The 23,447-nt window shown below is 35.5% G+C and overlaps 2 protein-coding genes across 3 annotated transcripts in view; both read right to left on the bottom strand.

Annotated features, from left to right (window-relative positions):
* The window catches only part of LOC123525169 (solute carrier family 4 member 11-like), a 37,691-nt gene extending 35,826 nt beyond the window's left edge, over nt 1-1,865 (bottom strand). The window contains exon 1 of one of the 2 annotated variants that reach the window (XM_045304001.2): nt 1,592-1,865. The gene's annotated coding sequence lies outside the window, so the exon portion shown is untranslated. Of the gene's footprint in view, nt 1-221; nt 342-1,591 lie in introns of those variants that run through there. The other variant, XM_045304002.2, reaches the window with a different exon arrangement.
* A 6,866-nt stretch (nt 1,866-8,731) lies between these two features.
* LOC123525170 (sorting nexin-30-like) overlaps nt 8,732-23,447 on the bottom strand; it is a 45,274-nt gene continuing 30,558 nt past the window's right edge. The window contains exons 8-10 of the mRNA XM_053539649.1: nt 22,551-22,655; nt 13,484-13,636; nt 8,732-12,507 (exon numbers count right to left, since the gene is read on the bottom strand). Coding sequence (XP_053395624.1) covers nt 12,355-12,507; nt 13,484-13,636; nt 22,551-22,655 — 411 coding nt within the window. The 3' untranslated portion in view covers nt 8,732-12,354. The remainder of the gene's footprint in view (nt 12,508-13,483; nt 13,637-22,550; nt 22,656-23,447) is intronic.

Below are 23,447 nucleotides of genomic sequence, written 5' to 3'. Positions count from 1 at the left end.
CATGTGCATTGAGATGACAGCAAACGGCCCTGTTGTTGTTGATGTATACATTTTTGTCGCAGCAACGAACTGATAAATATGGTCCAGGCATCTTTGTTGTAAATATAATTCATATATGTCTTCTAAATAAAGATTTACTTTAATATTGGAAAGTTGACAAATGTCAGTTCTCCAAGATAAATAATTGTTTTCTGGAAGTTAAATTAAGTTTAATCACTTACAGTGTGGAGTTTCGGTGGATAGAAATCTTTTGGTACGATATGTTTCCAAGTCACAAAATAACTAAACGTGCTGTGCTTATCATAAAGTTTATGTAAACGTTTTTAAATAATGTATTCAAACGGCGTAGAATGTCACAAATGTCATACGGCATTATATAATAAATCAAAATGAACAGGCGTGCATGCACGCTCCAATTCAGTTTGGAGGTTTCATCACCAATTAAGCATTTTAAGTACATTAATTTGAGCCGTGCCATGGGAAAACCAACATAGTGGGTTTGCGACCAGCATGGATCCAGACCAGTCTGCGCATCCGCGCAGTCTGGTCAGGATCCATACTGTTCGCTAACAGTTTCTCTAATTCTAATAGGCTTTAAAAGCGAACAGCATGCAGCCTGACCAGACTGCGCGGATGCGCAGGCTGGTCTGGATCCATGCTGGTCGCAAACCCACTATGTTGGTTTTCCCATGGCACGGCTCATTTGTCTTTAACTTGATATATACTTTTTCAGTTAAAAATATTCATGTAGCAACTTTTATGAATATTTCATACTGTTTAAACTATATTTATTGACCTCCATGTATCTCCTAGAGATTTATAGGTTTGTAGATAGCGCAGCTGGATATAATCGCCGTTGGATGTAGATTATGTAACCTCAAAGTGAATTAAGATAATTTTGGCAATTTTCTAAACGCCCCTATCAAAATCCTATTAAATGTATATCTATTATCATTGGATAGACACAAAATCTCTGATAGAACTTCTTTTCCCTCCGTTGTGCCTGGACCTTGGATTTGACTTAGGTGTACCAAACAGAATAAATATTGTATCTTTTCTTTTTTGCACAATAAATTACCTATTTTTTGTTGGCTTATAAATATAATCTCGTCAGTTTTCATGCGAGAGAGTCACCCAGTCTTTGACTGAAGGTCGATGATTTTACCCACAATAACCATGCATAAAATAATGCACGAGGGGGAGGGAGAGTGGGATGTTGTATCTGGGTTCTTCCTCCACCATTTAAAGCTGAAAAGTCGTCATAATATATGACACAATTAGTCAGAGCGATAGGACGGATTTTATCTCATTAAACGGAAGATTTTTGTACAAACAGACTAAATTGATTGCTAATAACAAAAAGGTTCTCAACTCAAGTCCGCAACCATAAAGATCGGGTGATATACACTGCAAAACATGTCCCCACCCTGTCTCAAAATCTAAAATGAAACAACACTTCTGAACTAAGTCTCATCATTGTTGTTACTTTTTTTTCAGTACAGAAAATACAACAAAATTTTATATGAATGAAAAAGGTTGATGCAAAATCCCTCAGAAATTAGAATGATTTTGTCAAATAAAGTTCTCTTACCTTATATAGGTTACGAAATCTTATCCTCGCGCGACAATATTTTGTAAATACTGATATATCCAGTGGTTAGCCCAAAACTTCTATATCTGCCCAACATAATCTTTCAACTTTAGATAATATGTCTTATTCGAGTTATCACTGGATAATTTATTTGTGACCTTTGAGTTGGCAAAATTTGCTTTTCAGTTAACTTCTCTTTTTCAACTTCTATTAATTGCTTTTCAAACAAAAATGCATTAAGCACTAAAATCACGGGTGACCCTGTAACTCGTCGTAGGATTAATACTTTCAAGTAAGAAGAAAGATCTATTGGCGCAATCCATCAAATTTGTTTTAGCATTACTCAAAGATAGCTGTGTTTGCAACGAATATAGGAGGTGAAGTGATATAACTTATAAAGTAGGCCGTAAGCTACGAAGACAACATTTCAAATATCTGTAGAAATTTGTAGTAAATGTGCTGTGATGTTAAAAAATTCAAATACTAACATTCATTTTCTAACAGTTTTCTCATTATTTTTTGTAAATGTATTATCTTTCAGTATAAAAAACATTTCTGACGGATAAGTCAAATACTGAGACAGACATCCTAAATGTTTCAAATCTGCTTCTTCATTTTCTTATAAACTAGACAATGTTATCGTCTATCTAACACGGGAGGGGATCCAACATATGTATTCCCAAATGGGCACCGCTTAAATTCATATGTTGTACTTCCGGTAGTACATATGTGGTAAAAATTTCGCAGAAAAACAGGTGAGGTTTGTATTTGTGATTGATTTTACGGAAATGACATTGTTTTGCCAAAAGATCGCGACGCAGTGCAACCGAGTATACATTAACTAGCATGTTAGTGCATTTACCTTACCTGTATTTGTAGAAATGACAGAGAAAAACTTATCATCCGTGAAGCGGTATGACTGAAAATTAGCAACATTTTTATCAAGAGATGGAAATATGTTGTAATTGCCCTGCGCTTGCTTAAATTTTGCCCTCGAAACCTTCCGTATGCAAAACCCCACCCAGAGAAAGAAAATTATGGTGATCACTTTGTTAGAAAAATGTTTTGGGGCGAAAAACCGAATGGGATACATATGTTGTGTATGGGCTACATATGTGGTGCATTAGACTTTTTAGAACTCCACAGATCTTGAGCTTAAATGGTACCTGGGTACAGAAACGAACTGGAAATACTTGCCAAGTATATGTCACATTATTCCAAAAAGTATATATATGTATATTAAAGGGATAACATATTAGAAACGAGCACAGCTTTAACTTTCATACGATGCTGTAGAACATTTCCACAAAGGAGTCAATGCATCTCTCCTAAATCCGAAGGCGTTTATGTGTTGCTTATGATTGTTGACTTGTGAATGTCGGAAATATGCATGTATAGTTCGGTGTATAGCATATTAGCTACCGATACGGTCTGCGTAATTAAAAGGTATTGAACCTAGTGTTCTTTTCGTGTTTGTTTTACTCGTTCATGTGCGCCTCTATATATATCTTAGGCGGTATTTTGCATCGTTAACTGTGGAAATTGTGCCTTTGAATCATGTACGTGAACTGTGTTATAGAGCCAAATATCTGTGTCTCGGGCAACGGACTCGAAAATAAAATGTGATAAATACTTTAGGGTCTATTCAGAAAGTAATTTTGGTTTGCCCGATTTAGAACTATTTGCTCGGCCGCTCCAATACATTAGATATTGTGGACCTGTCACTTACTTGTGTTGAACCACGCAGTAACTTCGCAAGCTAGACCTACCGGTATATAGTTTGTGGCAATATAGGAGGGAGGATATACTGCAAGGTACTCAGTCAAAAGTTGTGTGAATATAACTGAGCATGGTCATTTAATTATGAAATATGTCCTGGGCCCTTAATTTGATTAAGTTACCTACCAGACGCAGCTATGTTCTGATTATATGACCGAGTACCTTGCAGTATATCCTCCCACAAACTATGATAGGCCTAGAATGTGGAGTTGCGGTATACATGTAACAAAGTAGTTTTACACAAGTAAGTGCCAGGTCCACAATATCATATGTACATGTAGTGGAGAGGCTGGGCCAGTAGTTCTGTGTCGGGCAAACCAAAATACCTCCTGAAACACTCTGACCGTAAAGTATTCATTACATTTTATTTTTGAGTCCGTTCGCCGAGACAGATATTTTGCTCTATGACTCAGTTCACAGACAGACAATTTCCACAGTTAACGATGCAAAATACCGCCGAAGATATATAGAGAGGCGCACATGAACGGGTAAAGCAAACATGAAAAGAACACTAGGTTCAAGAAAATATAATTACGCAGACCGTATCGGCAACTAATATACTATATATACCAAACTATACATGTATATTTCCGACATTCACAGGACTTAGGAGAGATGCGTTGACTCCTGAGTGAAAATGTTCTACAATATCTAATATAAGCTTAAAGCTGTGCTCGTTTATAAATTATCCCTTTCATACACATGTATATAATTTTTGGAATGATGTGACATACGGAAGGTTGCAAGGGCAAAATTAAGCAGGCGCAGGGCAACTAAACAACATATTTCCATCTGGTGATATAAATGTTGCTAATTTTCAGTCATACCGCTTCACGGAGGATACGTTTTTCTCCGTCATTTCTACAAATACAGGTAAGGTAAATGCACTAACATGCTAGGTAATGTATACTCGGTTGCACTGCATCGCGATTTTTTGGCAAAACAATGTCATTTTCACGATATTCAATCACAAATAAAAATCTCACGTATTTATCTGCGAAATTTTTACCACATATGTACTACCGGAAGCACAACATATGATTTTAAGCGGTGCCCATTTGGGAATACATATGTTGGATCCCCTCTCGTGATCTAAGACAGGCCTCCAATCTGACACTTGAAGTATTGGTATTCATCAAAATTATCTGGATTAATTAACCTTATCGATAATACTGGTATTAATACTGACTATTGAGTGTATGTTTTTACGAGTATTGAGTAGAGCTACCTCAATCCTCTAGCAAAGCAAATGTCACTTGTAGCGAAACCGTCCTCCGTACGTATAACAAGAACCTTCTGATCACAAAACAGATTTACTGTAAATAGTCACATGTACTAAATACTCGCGCCAATTTTGTATTTACACATTCGCCATTTTCATGATTTTAAGTAGCCGTAAACGGAAAAGAGAAGTACAGTAGGGTCGACTTGAGGACAACTCTTATCTCTTGCACATGTACTGAACCTTACCTGACAATGAAATATGCACAGTGTTCAAGATAGTCCATTTAAAATAAAGCGGACGCGAAACAGGTCGAACGGAGGGGACAAAATGTTTTCTATATACCAACTCCGCAACCACACATTCTGTCGAATGCTGTTACTAAGGGTCTATTTATTTGGAGTCGGGTCAAGCACACGATCACCACACAAACAGGAATCGGTATACATCGCAGTATCGTATACGTTTGTCATGGTAATTTACAGATAACTAATGTTACTATTTAAAATTATTTGAAGAAAGAACACCGCTAGGTAATATCCGCGAAGAACAGGGGAAAAAACGTAAATACGATTTGGAATTATTTAAGCCGACATCTGATGATCAGCGGTGGCCATCAACAGTTTGAAAAAAAAAAAAAAGAAAACACGATCGATTTTTCACATTCAAATTACTTTCACAAGTTGAAAACTTTATTTACGTAAGTTGTCAATGACGTTAGAGTTCTGTGCAAGCTTGTCAGACTTAGTTTTCTTTTGCCAAAATTCACAAATGATTTTTTTTTGCTTCACGAAGACCTGTAGATCTGTAGATGATTTATGCCATTTTGTGAAAACAGAGGTTATCTAGCATACGTGCACATGTTGATCAAAACTGTAGATTGTATTTGATAAATTAGCCTCGACCATGTAAAAATCTTAACGACAAAGGTATTTCTACTTCTGCAAATTTTTGCTCTAGTTTGTTAATCGTGCTTGTCTGTATAAAACAAAATTTGGATCAATCTAACCTCTTTAAGCAACATTACAAGGTTTCTTGGCACGTAAAAATTATTTAAAGAACAACCTTTAAATAACGAGTTTTTAAGCAAGTGTTCGTCAAATATCAAAATATTCTGTTTTACAACTCGGTATGACGGAGCAGTTAAAACGAAACTGGTCGGTATGCAGGTGTTCTCGAAGTACTGATTTCAAATTATGTGTAATATAGATAAAAGCTTTTTACGCTTGGCAGCCACAGCAATGAACATATGCAGTTTTCTGTATATTTGCACAGTTCCATAAAATCTTGTCTAAACTTACCAAGCATTTTGAAGCTAAATCTTAATTTCATATTATACGGTTCAGGTTTCTGTACAAAAATACCACTGTAAAGTCTTTGACGAGTTATTACAGATGTCAAGTATAAAAGTCTGCAGTCTATCCCCTATCCTATGATAGCTCGTATATACCATAGTTATGTGAAAGTTTTTTATGGTTGCAACATGCAGACGCAGCCGACTGTTCTATCAGGTCTACTCTGACGACATCAACTTCTAAGATTAAGCCAGCTGCAGCTTTAACTAGCAGTGGGGCGTTCACTGTATTGAGGATTGCCTCGCACCCTCCTGGACGTACTGCAGATAAAACAGAAGTAATGTTGTTTACATCAGGGCATAACTCCTGACACATTATAGACGTTTTAGTGAGTCAGTGACTGTTGTTAAAATTAACAAATTATGTGAAGAATATCGGTGCAGAGTTAGATACAAATAACAGGTCAATTCTGTGTGCAGAGCTGAGTATGCACAACCACGCAGGCTTGGTCACTAACCAGTGATGCTTCTAAAGACCTTGTTAACTGCCTGATTACCTCTCCATAAGGCGACTATAAGGCATTATAAAGCTGTATTCCCAACACCATCACAGAAGCAGCTCCACTGACTACCCGTCAATTACAAAGCACAGTAAAGTTCTGACCCGCAACTGTATGACATGCATGATAATTCACCATCCTATATCTTGGATATGCTAGAAACGTGATGTATGGCAACTGGAGCTTTAAATATACTGTGCACCAAGAGTATGGAACTTTATCCCTGTCAAAATTAGAGATGCCAACTTTTAAACCATTTCTTTTTACAACAATTTGCAAACTCTACGGGTATTTTTTCATATCATTGTGTAAAACAGCGTTTCGCATCTTGCATCTAGCAATAGAAATGGTCTTGTGTAGCAAGATTCTTCAGTGTAACATGTTTCCATTTTTGCCAAATATTTACAACCTGCTGACGAATGATATACGTATCCGTCCCCCAAAGTCATGACAAGAACAGACCGGCAGACGGAGCGTCGGAACGGTTCGACGTTAATATGCCTCTTTTTAGGGACAAAAAATAACGGTCAAGTACTTATATATAAAAGTTCTCCGAGATGATTGAAGCTTAGGCTATTAAAATCTATGCTCGATGAATTTCTGAAGGAGGGGGATGCCGAGTCCTTCCCATCTCAATCCACCCTTAATCTCTCTGAAAAACTGTCTCTAGCACATATATTTTGTTTTAATTTAACAAGTGGTTGGTACCGACAGCTTTCTAAAACTAGATACTGTAATAGTGTACGTTTTTCTCTACTTCAACAAATCAGTCTCAAGATAACTGTCCACTGTGATAACACTGTATTTTGATTTTGTAATGTTTTGGTTTTAAATCGAGGTCAAGTAGGAACTTTATCTCTAATTTGTCAAAACAGGGATTAAGTGGACTCAATCTTCGAGTTCTTAATCCCGATACTATTGATATAAGGTTCAGTACTGTGCAATATTGGACAGGTTTTAGATTAACACGAAAATTTCTTGACCATAATTGGAAAAATTATCGCTTTGCCTTTATCCAGCCATAACTTATGGACACTTCTCATCTGAGAAAAAAAGTGGTTTGTTAGTTTTAACACGTTGCTGTAGTTATACAAGAGATGGTAGTTCACCTAACATTTGTTCTTACTAGTCTATTGACATTTACAATTTGCCCACAATATGCAGAGGTAGGGAAAAAGTAATCTAAGCAAGTAGAACTAGAACTATCACTAAATATTACTAATTCCTACAAATACGCTTTGTCAAATGAAAGTAGACATTTTGTTGTAGAAGGGTTTTTCTCTAAATGTAGAGGAAAATGTAAGCCAAATAAATCAGATGTGACGGGAGATGGGACTTTCCTTTTATAAAATGACCAGATGGATTTGATAGGTGCATGGTTGCTTCAACTTTGTTCATCCAAGGAAAATCTTTGTGTTGATCATATGTATGAAGTTTCATTTGACTTTAAAGTCTTATGAGCCAGATATAAGGACCCTATGGTTTCTTGTAATCAGTCTAGTTTCGCAGTACAATTTGATAGGAGCTACTGAGTGGAAACAAGGGCTGTTTGTTAAACAAGTATGCCCCACTTCCAAATCCCCTATGGTTGCATGTCCGACGTAACCAGGTAGATAATTTTCAGTATCAGATATGCTGAGACTTTCAGAGTGGTCAGCTTCTGGCCATAAACAATCATACTATGAAGTTTGGCATTCATAAGTGAAAGTAAGTCCCAAGGTCATTGTGATATTAACCTTTGACCTTGATGGCCCAGGCATTTCCTAGCTATTGATAAGAAACTGTTTTGTCATTAGATAACCAAGTCATTTAAATTTGATCTAGAGATTCCCAAACTAATGGGATTCACCTAATGATCATAGGTAATCATCCTATGATATTTGATAGTCTTAAGGTCACTGTAACCTTGACTTATCACCTTACTACCAAAAACCTTTCGAGGTCATCTTTTGACCACAGGCATTAATGCTATAAAAGTTGATAACATGGGCCTAAATGTATTCAAGCTATTGTTTAGGCTCAATGTCATTGTGACCATGGCTTTGTAACCTCAAAACAATAGGCATCACCTAGTGACTACAGGCATTCCCCATTAACAGTCTGATCACTGTAGGCACAAACACTCTCAGTTTACTGACTGGAAACCATTTTCAGTGTGAAGGTCACGTATTGGCCACAGGCAATTACTGCGATTATAAAGCTTGACAAAACAATATGCCCCTTAATTAATTAAGCCTTGCATACAACAGAAACACTTTATTACAGTTTAACAAGAATTCCAAAACTTGTAGAAACTATCCAGTCCATTTTATTACTAAGTTCAGACAATGTAATGAAAAGTATTCGAAATTATCAATGTAACAACAGGTTTTTGAAATCAAAAAAATTAATGAAGTTGTCAGATGAAATATGCGTTTCATACATTTAGAAAACAAAACCTATACAGCCTAAGTTCACAAAAAAAAAAAACAACCATATAAATTTGGTTTTAAATGTAAAGTTTACTCAGCAACAACTTCAGGTACAAATGATATGGTTATACATACACAATGTATATACATGAACATACATACAGCATAACTGTCATGAACAAGCTTGGTGCATAATAATTATATAAATTACTAATAACCATGTTTTTAATCCATTTCATGAACTAAATTCTTAAATAGATAGTTTAAAAATTCGTAAACTGACAAAATGTGATATTCATTATTAAAATATAAAGAAGACTGGGAAAAACTGATCAGTTTAAAATGATGAAATCACACCTAAATGCTTCATTTTCATATTTCTTTACAAAATGTCATATTTCTTGATAAAATAAAGTTTACAATGTCTTATTTCACATAGTCCTGAAAGGTCAACTTCAGTGATATCAAAACTTTATTCTTATGTAAAAAACTAGGTGAAATTAAACTCTACATCATATATCATTTTTTGTCCAAATATGCATACAGTAACTACTTTAAAGCTTGAACGCTTAACAAAGTTCTTTATTAGGAGTCTTCAAACACAAATAATGGACAGCTTGAATACTTTTATTAACATACACATACATGTAGGGATTTATTAAGAATCAGAGGGGTGGATATTGAAAGCATTGTAATTTTGTAAGAGTAAAAGATGCACATTGATAAAACATTATATGTACATGTATTCAAATGAGGTTTTAAAGTTTAAGCAGACACATAAAAATGTTAAAGTATCTGAGTATTCCCTGCACAAACAGCTTTTAGATACCTCCACCTCTTGTTAAATCATCTGATTTTGTTGTCATTCAATATCGCAATTTTTGCCAAAATGGCTTTTACATCAGGATTTGAACTGGTGGAATCCTGATGAATGTGGATGGACTTGTTTGTTTGTATTTTCTTACTTGTATTCATGTCATGCAACCAGTGGACGCACTGGTCGAGAGGGCTAAGACGCTTTCCTAGAGGTGAAGGCCCGGGGTTCAATTCCTTGCTACTCCTACTGCAGTGTGTCCTTGGGCAAAGTACTTTATCACAACTGCCTCATCTGACCCAGCTGTAAATGGGTACCAGCAAATTGCTGGGGGTAAGGTACAATTGGTTAACTGTTTTTGAAACAGGGTTGCTAAAAAAGCTCTACAGAGCTCATGTTCATTATTTCACAAAGTGACGTTAAATAAAATTTACCTTTATTTGTATGTCTTTTTTGGTCAGTTTCTCAATATAAAAGGAAGACAATTCAGTTTATAAATGACTTTAACATTGCATAACTTATCTCCCCTGGCTATCATCTTACTGGAGCAAATATTTTCAAGACAGTGTGACATTCTGTTCATAAGTTATAAGGAACACTGTCTTTTTAAACAATAACCTTGACATGTATGGTTGAATATGACAAGTTTGTTTAGAATTTTATAGATCATTTGCTAACTATCCTGCAAGTGTTTACCAGTTATTCAAGGGAGGTAGTCTCTACCCAACATCTTTATTGGACAGAACTCCTAACAAATTCATAATAAATGAAATAAAAGTAACAAAAAGTTATATTATAATCAGGTGCAATTCAATTTTACACAACTGACTAACATGGATTACACTAACAAAATCACCAAAACAAACTTACAGATGTTTCTATTTTAGTACCTTCAGATTCTATAAGTGAATCAAATTTTCTATGAAATCTCTTGTGTTACAACCTCCTAGAATAAATTAACATGACTATGAATTTTATTCAAATATCTAAAAACATTATTTAAAATGCAGTATACATACAACCATTTATGCCATAAATAATGAACAAATCTACATTAAAGGTTTTACAATTATCTGTGATACTATTGCACATGTAACTTTATTCTGTCTATACATTTATACAGTTATGCAACCCTTGCTTTATAACAGTATTTTACACTTCCATTCTACTAAATATACACTTAGGGATCATTAATTCACTCAGTCCTATGTCTAGTATTTTTACTAAAAATGAGGGACTTTTAATATATTATTTGTGTACAACAATATGAATAACAATTACAGTGCAGAAAGATCTCATATTAAGATATTAAGTCTATCATTGGCAATATTAAGAGTACTAATATACTACATGTATGGTATGTATGTGTTGACACACAAATACGAGTAATTTTGCACACAGCCAAATTCCAGATATAGCTCAATAATCATAATAAACCCTTAAATGTAACACACCAGAAGAAAACCCCAACAATGTTGAGATTTTGAGGACTATAACAAGTCAATATATGATCATAGACTTTCATTTTGAGGGGGAGACAGTAACGTTACAACAACGGACCTCTTTAACGGTGTTTGCACTAGGTCTACCTCTAAATTTGTGTTTTTAAACAAATAAATCTGTACATCACTTTTAAAAATCTGTATTTTTATTTTACTCTTTAGAACACTATGAATAATTATATATATTTGATATTGCTAAAAATTGCACTTTCTGCATACTGTAAAATCATCAATATTCGTGGGGGACTAATTTTCATGGATTTCGTGTTTCAGCTAATCCATGAAATTCATTTTAATCCCATTAAACAAGTAAAATTCCCATTCATTTTATGTTCAAAAGTTGAAATTCACAAATTCATATCCCCATGAAATTGCCGTTTTGACCAAGACCATGAAATTTCATGCCCATGAAAATTAAATGATTTTACAGTATAAGTTAAAACTGACCTATACCTGCTCCTATATGAATGTCTATTTTTTTTACATCATTGTGATTACACAAGAACTTAAAAATATTTTAAAATTTTCTAAGCAAAAATGACAAATGTTACAAGTATATATTTAGAGAAAATAATTCCCTATGAAGTTTTCCTAAAAATTATGTTTCATGAAAGTTCAAATGTACAAAAGACAGGAACAGGTTATGAAATATGTATGATTGCTGAATTTAAAGACACTGAGCAAAGGTTAAATATGGTTAAATGAATGAATCTGGTCCCTGTAATGTCACTAATGTGTGCAGGGTAATGGTTATTGACAGTCAAAAGAAGTGTACATTTACACGTTCTATTTTGGCAGTAGAAAGCATGACATTTAAAGTACAAAATTCGATACCTAAAAACACAGCAAATATTGCACTGGTCCACAATTTTTACAGTTGCATTTGGAAGAAATAACTGCAGCCTGTCTGGTGACAAGGGAGGTAATTATATTATATTTATGGGAACTGTAATCAATAACCAAACATTCCTCAAACCACACTTATTTTTTCCATATGCCTCTGTTTCAATAAATAATTTTATGTACAATCGTCATCAAATTTTAAAATACTGTTTGTAAATACTCTTTCAACTTCACTGGGTGGGAAGAATTTACACTGAACTGAAGTACAGATATGCTTTTGAGTATGTTCACAAACAAGTACTTTTACTTTTGACCACTATAATAGACACGTTGACAGTTTAACTGAGGTCAGATGCTGTTTTATCAGTCTCAGTACTTTCTGTATGTTTTAAAGAAACTTCATCCTTGTCTTCATCTTTTGTATCACAGCTTGTTGTTTCTAGTTCCCGGCATTGAATAGCTCGTATCGCATCTTCCCATGACTTCAAACACTAAAAATACACATTATATTTTAATTTTACTGTAATGTTCAACAGATGTATATGTATCATACAGCATTTGTCAACAGTTTCCATCATTTTTCTACCATAATTTTCAATAATTAAGACTTCTATATGTTATATTTTCAATTATTTACTAGCTTAATTAACATTATGAAGCCTTTGTGTATATTTTCAATCATGTTCCTGCCTTTCTCTACAACACACTTTGCTGCCTCCATTTGTATTTTCAATCTTTTTTCTAACCCTTGGTGAAACACCACTCACCCAAGCGTAGACTGCTCGAGCACCCAGGCTCACCCTAGCATCGATCCCCCCAGCACACAGGCTCATTCAAGAGTTGATCGTCCAAGCATCCAGGCTCATTAAAGTGTCGATCACCAAAGCACCCAGGCTCATTCAAGCGTCAATCCCCCGAGCACTCAGACTCATTCAAGCTCTATCTCCCGAGCACCCAGGCTCATTCAAGCGTTGATGCACCCAAGCACCCAGGCTCACCCTAGCATTTATCACTTGAGCACCTAGGCTCATTCTAGCACCGATCGCCCAAGTACACAGGCACATTCATTTGGTCCCTAGCTGTTATTCCTTGTATTTCCTACATTTGGATAAATCAAGCATCCCCTCACAACCTGGAGCGATCAGTATTTCACTGTATATAACATTACCAGCCTTTCTCTACATTTTCAAAGGCAATGTGACCTTCATGTTCGACAGCCAAAAGTAATTGGGGTCATATAAAGACCATAATCAATCATCCTATGAAGTATGACAGATGCAGGCTTACGTTTTCTTATGTTGGTCGAGGACTTACGGTCAAAACACATTTTGTTCGTTTGGTGAAGATCGGATGAGAACTGTTAGATTTAGATTGCGGACAAGATTTGTGACAGACAGACAGACAGGAGTAAATCAATATGTCTCCCACACCACTGTGTGGTGGGAGACATAATAAGACAGAACAAACCTTTTCATAGTAGTGAAGATTTCTATCTGCCATTTCAATAAATATTTCCTTCATATCTTTATGCTTGTTTTTATGCCATCTCTCCATATCTGCTCTCAAGTCACTGTCAGCCACCACAGACTTGTCATTCAGCCTTTCCATCTGTGCTGTGAGCTTGGAAAGATAATATTAAAATGATCCTTTATAAATATAGATTGTAGGGCTGACTACTCACAGCAGGCTACGATGCTATACTACAAAATGTTGGGTCACAAATACTGGAAAAACTAGTTGTGTCCATACAACATAAATGCCCCACTCATTGTCACTGTAAAGTCATATATGTAGGTATGTTACTTGTTGACAATGCCAGACTACCTGACAATAAGTTAATTTGATATGAAAGCCATCCTCAAGCCTTTCATAATGCTGAAAGAATTTTTAAAATCAGACCATTATTGAAAAAGATATGGCAGTTTGACATTCAGGAAAATGGTTGATCATGGAGGCAGCCATTTTAGTGTGTTTATGACGTCATTTACACACTGCTGAATTTTTTATTTAGCAAATAACCTTTTAAATAGATTTATTTTATTTATTTCTTGTGTGTGTAAGATGTAAAACATGGTAATTTCTTTCATTACAGCCAGAAAAGTTTGAGAAATTATTCTACAGAGATAAGAAAATACAGTTCAATTATGTATCTAAAAATCTAATAAATCCGCCATTTTGTTTTTTGTTACCATCGAAACAAAATGGCTACCATTTTGATCAAATATTTATAGCAGACTGAATTAACATAAGAACATCATTGCCTTACCCTTTAAGAAAGAACAAACACAAGATAAATACAAGGAGCTGCATTCAATAAACGCTTGATGCCCCCGGTGGCATCCTTGTCGATATAAAGCAACCTAAGTCCAAAACGAGATCAAGGTCAAACTGAGGTCAGGTGATGTTTGAAGATGAGGAATGGTCACAGGTTACATCTGTATTAGTATCAATTCATTCTTGTAAGAGGTACTGATGCTAGACGAAACGGTCCCATTTGGTTAACCAAGAGATGGCCCATATAAAGCAACCTAAGTCCAAAATGAGGTCAAGGTCAAACTGAGGTCAGGTGATGTCTGAAGATGAGGAATGGTCACAGGTTACATCTGTATTAGTATCAAGTCATATGGACGAACGAACAGACGGACAGGACAATTACTATATGCCTCCTGCATCAGTAGATGCCAGGGGCATAAAAATTGACAGAGTAATTTTTTATTTTTGGTTGAGGGTTGGGGGATGGTTAGAAGTGGAGGTGTAACTTCCGAACAAAAACCCAAGGTGCACAACTTCACTTTATGAACACTTTCCTATAAAGTTTTAGGATCAGAAATATTTTTTGAAATAATTATGTGCAACACAAAGTTTAGGGCATTTAATGCAGACTTTTTACTATGTCAACTCTGGTTTTGCTGAGGAAATCCTGAACAAACCCCGGGAGCATAACTTTTCATGCTGTATAATATTTCTGTATGGTTTCATGACTCTAGATTAAATACTTCTTGATATATGTATGATACAAACTTTTTTGGCCCTTTATGCATATTTTTGACAAAGTCAAGGGCCGTAACTATGGCTTCACTGAAATCCTAAACAAAACCCTAAGTGCACAGTTGATGAGTCTAGACAAAATATACAAGATATGCACGACATAAATTTGAATGGATGGACATCCTGATGGACTCCCCTGTGATTTTTTATTATAGAGTGGTCATTCTATGTTTTGAAAACAATTAAATGGTCACTTAAGAAGCTAAAGACTTAAAGACTCCTACCACCTAAGATATCAACTGAGTGCCCAGACAGATGTGCAGACAGAGGCCTGTCTATGTGCTCACTCAGCTCCCCATAAAATTTTGGGAAGCATAAGTATTACTAACAGTCTTTTAGATAAGACTTCTAAAAAATACATCTTGCTCCAAAACCTTAAATGATTTACATTTTTCCTGAGTTGCTCATACTGGTAACCTGTGGTGATTATTTATACAAGAGGGTCATTGACCCTAAAGCGCTCACCTGTGTACAAGGCTTCAGGTGTGTTTATATGACGTAATTGTACAAGTACAGAGTTAGCTTTCTTCTATGTTAGCCTATATTATAATTGTATACATGTCACACATATTTCTGAACTTATGGCAATAATTTGAACAATTACGGTAGACAGTAAAACTTTGATATCACATGCCAAATATCAAGGCTCTAGCTATTATGGATTCAGAGAAGAATATTTTCAAAGTTTCTTATATATATGCCTATAAGTAAGTACAGGTCACACACAGGGGCATGGCCATTTTTGACCTTAGGGCAATAATTTGGACAAATAAGACAGAGAGTCAAACCCTTATATCACATGCCAAATATCAATGCTCTAGAGAAGCAGATTTTTTATGTCTGACAGCAAAAAAACCTATTTTTAACCCAAAATACCCATATGTTCAATGAACTGGAGCCATTTGAACAACTTTGAAAGAGAGCTACCCAGAGATCATTTGTGTAAAGTTTCATCAAATTCCATTCAGTGGTTTTGGAGATTAAAGCAATTGTTGATGAAAAGTGACCACGCCCTCTGGTGGCCATGTTTTTTTTGACAAATCAGAAAACTTTGAACAGTATTTGTAGAAGGTCACACAAGGACAATTTGTGTGAAATCATTTTAAAATAGGGCTAGCAGTTTCATACAAGAAGATTTTCTAAGTTTCTACTATATATATATATATAGAGGGAAAAGTGACCACTAGGGCCAGCAGTTTCATTCAAGAAGATTTTCTAAGTTTCTAATATATATATATATATATATATATATATATATATATATATATATATAAACCCTGGTCGCCCTATCGTTTCAGCCAATGGACACCCTACAGAACGAATCTCAGAATTCATTGATATGCATCTCAGACCACATGTAAGTAGCCTACCGTCCTACATGCAAGACACCACTGACTATTTGAGAAAAACTGATTCCCAGCAGGTACCTAGCGACACTTTACTGGTCTCAATGGATGTCACGTCATTGTACACAAACATACCGCATGAGGACGGTATTGCTGCATGTAAAGAAGTATGGAACAACAGAAGTGTTAAGATCCCTCCTACTGAAATGCTAGTGGAATTGCTCACGCTGGTTCTTGAATGCAACAATTTTGTGTTCAATGACAAGCATTACCTTCAAATTCAAGGTACAGTGATGGGAACAAAAATGGCACCTTCGTACGCAAACATATTCATGGGCCGTCTTGAGAGGCAATTACTCTCGACGGTCACATTGAAGCCGCATCTATGGTTACGCTTTATAGACGATGTGGATATGCAATGGACTCATGGCCAGGAATCTCTTCAAACATTCCTTGACCATGCAAACAACTTTCACCCATCTATAAAGTTCACCAGTGAGGTTTCAAATGAAAGACACGTGTTTCTTGACACAGTATCAAAGCTTAAAGATAACAAATTTGTTGTTGACCTGTATTCAAAACCTACCGACACCCACCAGTATCTTCTCACCACAAGCTGTCATCCTAAACACTGTTGCCAAAACACTCCCTATAGTCAGGCACTGCGAATCCGCCGTATATGCTCAGACACAGAAACGTATCAAGAAAGAATAGAGGAGCTATCAAAACACCTCCTAAAAAGAGGCTATTCTTCAGACTGCGTTCTCGCTTCTACCGAAAAAGCACTTGCATTCTCAAGGGAAGAACTGCTACAATACAAACACAAAACAACTGAATCAAGCAAACGCACACCTTTTGTGGTCACGTACCATCAAAATCTGCCAAACATACGTGCAACTGTAGACAGACACTGGCCTACAATTGAGTCATCACAGAGGCTCAGTCGTATGTTCCCTGAGAAACCCCTCATCGCATACAGAAGGCCTAAAAGTCTGCGAGACATTCTAGTTCGGGCCAAAGTCAAGTCGGCTACAGACACAACCAGTTCAGGCCAGTCAGGTCCTTGTGGTGCCCCAAGATGCCAAACATGCACTACCATGCCAAGCACCAGTACATTCCTTTCCTCCAATGGAAGCAAATCTGCAGTTAAAGGAGTGGCTAATTGCAAAACAGAAAATGCCATATACCTTATGACATGCAGGAAGTGCAACAAAAAATATGTCGGGGAAACAAAACAGATGCTAGCAAAGCGAATGAATCTCCACAGATCTGACTGGAAAACACGCAAATTCAATCGATCGCCGGTAGCTGAACATTTTAACATGGAGGGTCACACCTTTGCGGATATCCTACTATGTTGCATTGAATTTAATGACAGATGGAGGGATAAGCAAAGAAAGGAAAGAGAAACCTACTGGATCCGCCGTCTCAACACCTTACAACCTATAGGCATCAGTAAGGGAGACTAGATTAGCCTGCTGAAGCATTATTTTCCCCACTAAGATTAAAAACACAGATACTAGTAGTTCATTTTAGCAGATTTTAAATCACTTCAGGCAATCGGACATAGTTTTTAATTAACATCGACCACAACATAGATTTTCTTTTCCGCTACCTTCTCTGTTGAAAACGGCGTTAAACACAAAACCAATGAACGAAATCCTCAGGAAAAATACAGGGAACCAATCAAAAATGCTCTATTTTTATAAAACAGCTATTTTCATTTATCACTCATTCTGTTAATCGATATGTTCATTGAGCATTTATATATCGAACTATACAGGCGGTATTTACGCCGTTGCGGTGTTGTTTTGATTTATGCTACCCTTGAAAAAGGCTTTTTTAAAAAGCCGAAAGCGCTCGGGTTTATAATTAAACTTTTGACACTGTTTGAACATATATTTTTTCTCATACTATAATATTATCTTTATGTTCTTGTATCCTTCCGGGATCCAGTGTGTTTGAAAGGCATTTCGTTGATGTTTTTTCTTTAATATCTTACTTATATATATATATATATATATATATATAAAGAAAAAATAAACAACATTACATGAGTAACATTATATTTGCCTACCGGTTTCATTTATACTCATCAGGGCAAATAAAACAATATGGCGTCAATAAATATTGATATTGCATATTGTTTTATTTGCCCTGACGAGTATTAACTTAACCGGTAGGCAAATATAATGTTACTCACTTTTGCATTTACAGAGAGAGAGAGAGAGAGAGAGAGAGAGAGAGAGAAAAGTGGCCACGCCCCCTGGTGGCCATGTTTTTTGACGAGAACAATCTTGGTAGAGAGTGACATAAGGACCATTTGAGTCAAATTATTTCGAAATCAGACCATTGGTTTAGGAGGAAATGTTTTTTGAAGATTTTTCTCAGGTGAGCTAAAAATCAGACAGACATCCCCACATATGCTGGCTAGTGTTAGTGTATCACGCTTTAGCTACAAGTTTGTTAGTTTTTGCTGTCTTTGTTATTAATTTTAGTACTTTCAAGTCGTTTGGAAAGTTTGCTTTTAATGGATGAGGAAGACCCTTTAGGCATTATTTCAGGCATGGACGGGCACCTGGGTAGAACCAACAACCCCTGGTGAACCAGTTGGACGACTGCCTCACATCAACTAAGTCTATAATCTATGCTGGATTTCAAACCTGAAGTGACCTTAATTAATCAGCCAACAATCCCACAATCAAAGCTACAGACGCTGATTCTAGACTAATCAAGAGTTAAAAGGTCTTTGACAAGATTTTTTACGTACATACTAAGAAGACTTGTACATCAGTATGGATTGAACGTTCTTTACCTGTCAGCCTCAATTACCAAGTATGTTCACACATTAACAGCGGAAATAAACACAGTTCAACTGCCTACAGTGAGTGATCACAAAGTATTAAACAACCTGGCTTTTGGCAAACATAAAGCAATCAATCAAACATGAACTAGACCTGTGAAGAAGTTAAGTGAGTGTAAGAACGTGTGCACACATTTCCAATGAATCTCCTTTCTAGTTGTAATTTGAAACATATAATTGAATCATTTGCAATATCAAAATAAAGTGATATTTCACACCATACACTTCATCCGTCAAAGACTGTCTGTTATAACAAATACGCTGCATTTCAGAAGAATAACTTAAATATTTAAAATCAAAACATCAATAAGCACTATGGACAAAGATAGGAAGGAGATACACAACCAGTATAGTTTAAAAATTTATTAAATTTATAAAATTCAATCCAAAATTCACAAATATCCTTATATACCAGACTGTTCTAAAAGACTCAAATACCTTTATAAACTGACAAAAGATACATGAAAAGATTTTTTATATTATTAATAATCAGAAAAGATTATTTTTATTAATCAAACATTCCACTAAATCGCATATTATGTCTTAACAAACAGATTTATAACAAGAGCTGCCGGAAAAGACTGTGCTTGTCTATTTCGATCCTTGACAGTGTAAAGAGACAGTGAACAAGAGCTGTCGGAGGACAGCAACGCTCGACTATTCAACAGCCTTGTCAATTGAATTAATACAAAAGTCGAAAAAGGGGCATAATTTTGTAACAAGAGCACCGCCTTGCGGGTGCTGACGCTCATCTGATTTTTTTTGTGTAATAGAAATATTGTCCTACCCATGATTTTCTAAGTCTAAAAAGGGCCATCATTCTTGCAAAAAGCAGGATAGAGTTATGTTTCTTGATGTACAGTGTCCACTTATGATGGTGAAAAACTGTTGCAAGTTTTAAAGCAATAGCTTTGATAGTTTATGAGAAAAGTTGACTTAAACATAATACTCAACCAAGAAAATGATTTTCTAAGTCCAAAAGGGGCAATAATTATTGCAAAAATCAGGATGGAGTTACGCTGCTTGCTGTACAGGGTCAGCTTATGATGGTGAACAAGTGTTGCAAGTTTCAAAGCAATAGCTTTGATAGTTTAAGAGAAAAAGTTGACCTAAACATAAAACTTAACCAAGAAATCTGATATTTTCTAAGTCCAAAAGGGGCCATAAATCTTGCAAAAAGCAGGATGGAGTTATGTTTCTTGATGTACAGGGTCAACTTATGATGGTGAACAAGTGTTGCAAGTTTTAAAGCAATAGCTTTGATAGTTTAGGATAAAAGCTGACCTAAACATAAAACTTAACCAAGAAAACTGATTTTCTAAGTCCAAAAGGGGCAATAAATCTTGCAAAAAGCAAGATGGAGTTATGTTGCTTGCTGTACAGGGTCAGCTTATGATGGTGAACAAGTATTCCAAGTTTCAAAGCAATAGCTTTGACAGTTTGGGAGAAAAGTTGACCTAAACATAAAACTTAACCAAGAAATCTGATATTTTCTAAGTACAAAAGGGGCCATAAATCTTGCAAAAAGCAAGATGGAGTTATGTTTCTTGCTATACAGGGTCAGCTTATGATGGTGAACAAGTATTCCAAGTTTCAAAGCAATAGCTTTGATAGTTTAGGAGAAAAGCTGACCTAAACATAAAACTTAACCAGGCAACGCCGACGCCGACGCCGACGCCGACAACCGCTCAAGTGATGACAATAACTCATCATTTTTTTTCAAAAAATCAGATGAGCTAAAAATGGGAAACATGCTTATGGAACCTACACAGTGCTTATCAGCTCATGACAGTGGACAAGTGTGTGAGGTTTCAATTTATTCCCATTAGTGAGTAATAAGATACCAGCTTACATACAAGCATTTAACCAAAAACTGCTAAGTTGAAAAAGGGGCATAATTTTGAAAAAATGCAAAGTTGAGTTACTGAACATTTTCACTGCATGTCATATCATGACAGTGAACAAGTGTGTGAAGTTTCAATCCTTTCCCATTAGTGGATACTGATATACCAGCTTACATACAAAAATTCAACCAAAAACTGCTAAGTCAAAAAGGGGCATAATTTTGAAAAAATGCAAAGTAGAGTTATGGGACCTGCACAGTGCATGTCAGATCATGACATTGAACAAGTGTGTGAAGTTTCAATCCATTCCCATAAGTGGATACTGAGATACCAGCTTACATACAAAAACTTAATCAGAAACTGCTAAGTGGAAAAAGGGGCATAATTTTGAGAGAAAAAAACTAAGTAGAGTTTTGGGACCTGCTTTGTACATGTCAGATCATGACAGTGAACAAGTAAGTGAAGTTTCAATCCATTCCCATTAGTGGGTACTGAGATACAGCTTACATACAAAACCTTAACCAAAAATTTCTAAGTTGAAAAAGGGGCATAATTTTGTAAAAAAGCAAAATAGAGTTATGGAACCTGTGCAATGTAAGTCAGTTTATCACAGTGAATAAGAGTGTGAAGTTTCAATACATTCCGACAAGTGGTTACTGAGATACCAGCTTACATACAAAAATTTAACCAAATCGGGACGCAGATTCTTTGAATAGTCGAGCTAAAAAGTCATATCTGAGGAAACTAGAGCTATCACTGAAGTGATTAATACACCAAACCTCTTTGCTGATGATGTTGGACAACAGTTTGAGTCAAATCCATTAATGGATTGAAAGTACATAAAAATTCATAAATAAATAATTCATATCGGTGATAGTTATGACCCTTGTTTCATGTGATGTGGGTCATGATGTGGAACAACTATTTTGAGTTTCAATCAAATCAATTTTTGATAACAGAAAAAAAGGTGAAAGTGAATCAAAACTTTGAAGATATATTAGTCCACATTTGTGTATATAAACAGTCCTGTGTGTTAGGATTAAAACAGTACACTACATATACAAGTCTTGCTAAGCACAGTATAAATGTGTTCTTCCATTAAAGCAACTGGAAGTTTTTTTTTGAAAATGACTATTGTAGTTGAAATTTAATTGTGACTGTAATTATATATCTAGTCAAGTTCAATTCATTTCATGAGGATTTTCTACATTCAAATATAGTACTGAAAAATAAACTATTTTTGAAAAAGATGCACACTGGATACCTTTAACCAAGGTGCAGATGCAGATGACAACAGAAGTAGGTTAGCTCTCCATGTGCTTTATATAGCCGAGCTAAAAATGAGTGAAATCTACTCTACTTTGTGTGTACAAAAGCTGTTTTAATGCTATGTGTAATACAATATAGTGGTAAGGCTAAGGTTGTATACTTACATCAGTTATTTGCTGGTCTAACTTATCTTGTTTCTGTTGTTTCACCTCGTCTGGATCCTTGCCAAGGAAAGCCCCAAGAGAATAAGTTTGATCAGATATCTTCAGCTAGTAAACACAATATACATGTGTGTCAACTATAACATAAATGATATGGTGTAACGACCAAGATGGAATGCTTAGAGAAAGATGTTTCCTGTCCATCTGAGTACTGTACGTCAATTTTGGACCTTGTGTACTCCCAGTACTGTATACACACTCTTTTTGTAGTGAGAGCTGGCCATAAACAATACATTGGACTACATGTATTCTACAATTCCTAAGTTGAACAAGGGTTTATAGAGGCAAGACTTACATAACTGTGGTAATACATTACAATTTAAATCATATTAAATCAATGATAACAACTTGCATGCAAAACTTCAACCAATGTCAAATAAGGGTCATAACTTGAATTTATTTCCACTAATAGTTCTTGTTTATGTAAATACATTTGACGAGAAAAATGCATTATGTGAAATTTTAATACAATATATGAATATGTTACTGAGATATAGATTGACAGAAAGTTGCTCAAATTTTTAAGGCAGAAAAAGGCCATTAATTCCTTCTAAAAACAGGAGCACCACCTGCGGGTGCCATCGCTTGTCTGCAAGTGCTGGGCAATATGTAAAAAAGAGTTATAGTTCAGATTTTCTATAGTGTAGATTTTCTAAGTACAAAAAGGGCCATAATTCTAACAAAATGCATATCAGAGTTATGGTTCTTGGCCTACAATGTCAACTAATGATGATAAACAAGTGTGCAAAGTTTTAAAGCTGTAGTCTTATAGTTTTTGAGGAAAGGTGGACCTAAACAAAAATTTTAACCAAAAACCAAATTTTTTAAGTACAAAAAGGG

The sequence above is a fragment of the Mercenaria mercenaria genome, chromosome 3, assembly GCF_021730395.1.
Source record: "Mercenaria mercenaria strain notata chromosome 3, MADL_Memer_1, whole genome shotgun sequence".
Taxonomy (NCBI): Eukaryota; Metazoa; Mollusca; class Bivalvia; order Venerida; family Veneridae; genus Mercenaria; species Mercenaria mercenaria.
This window is presented reverse-complemented; position numbering and strand designations above follow the sequence as displayed.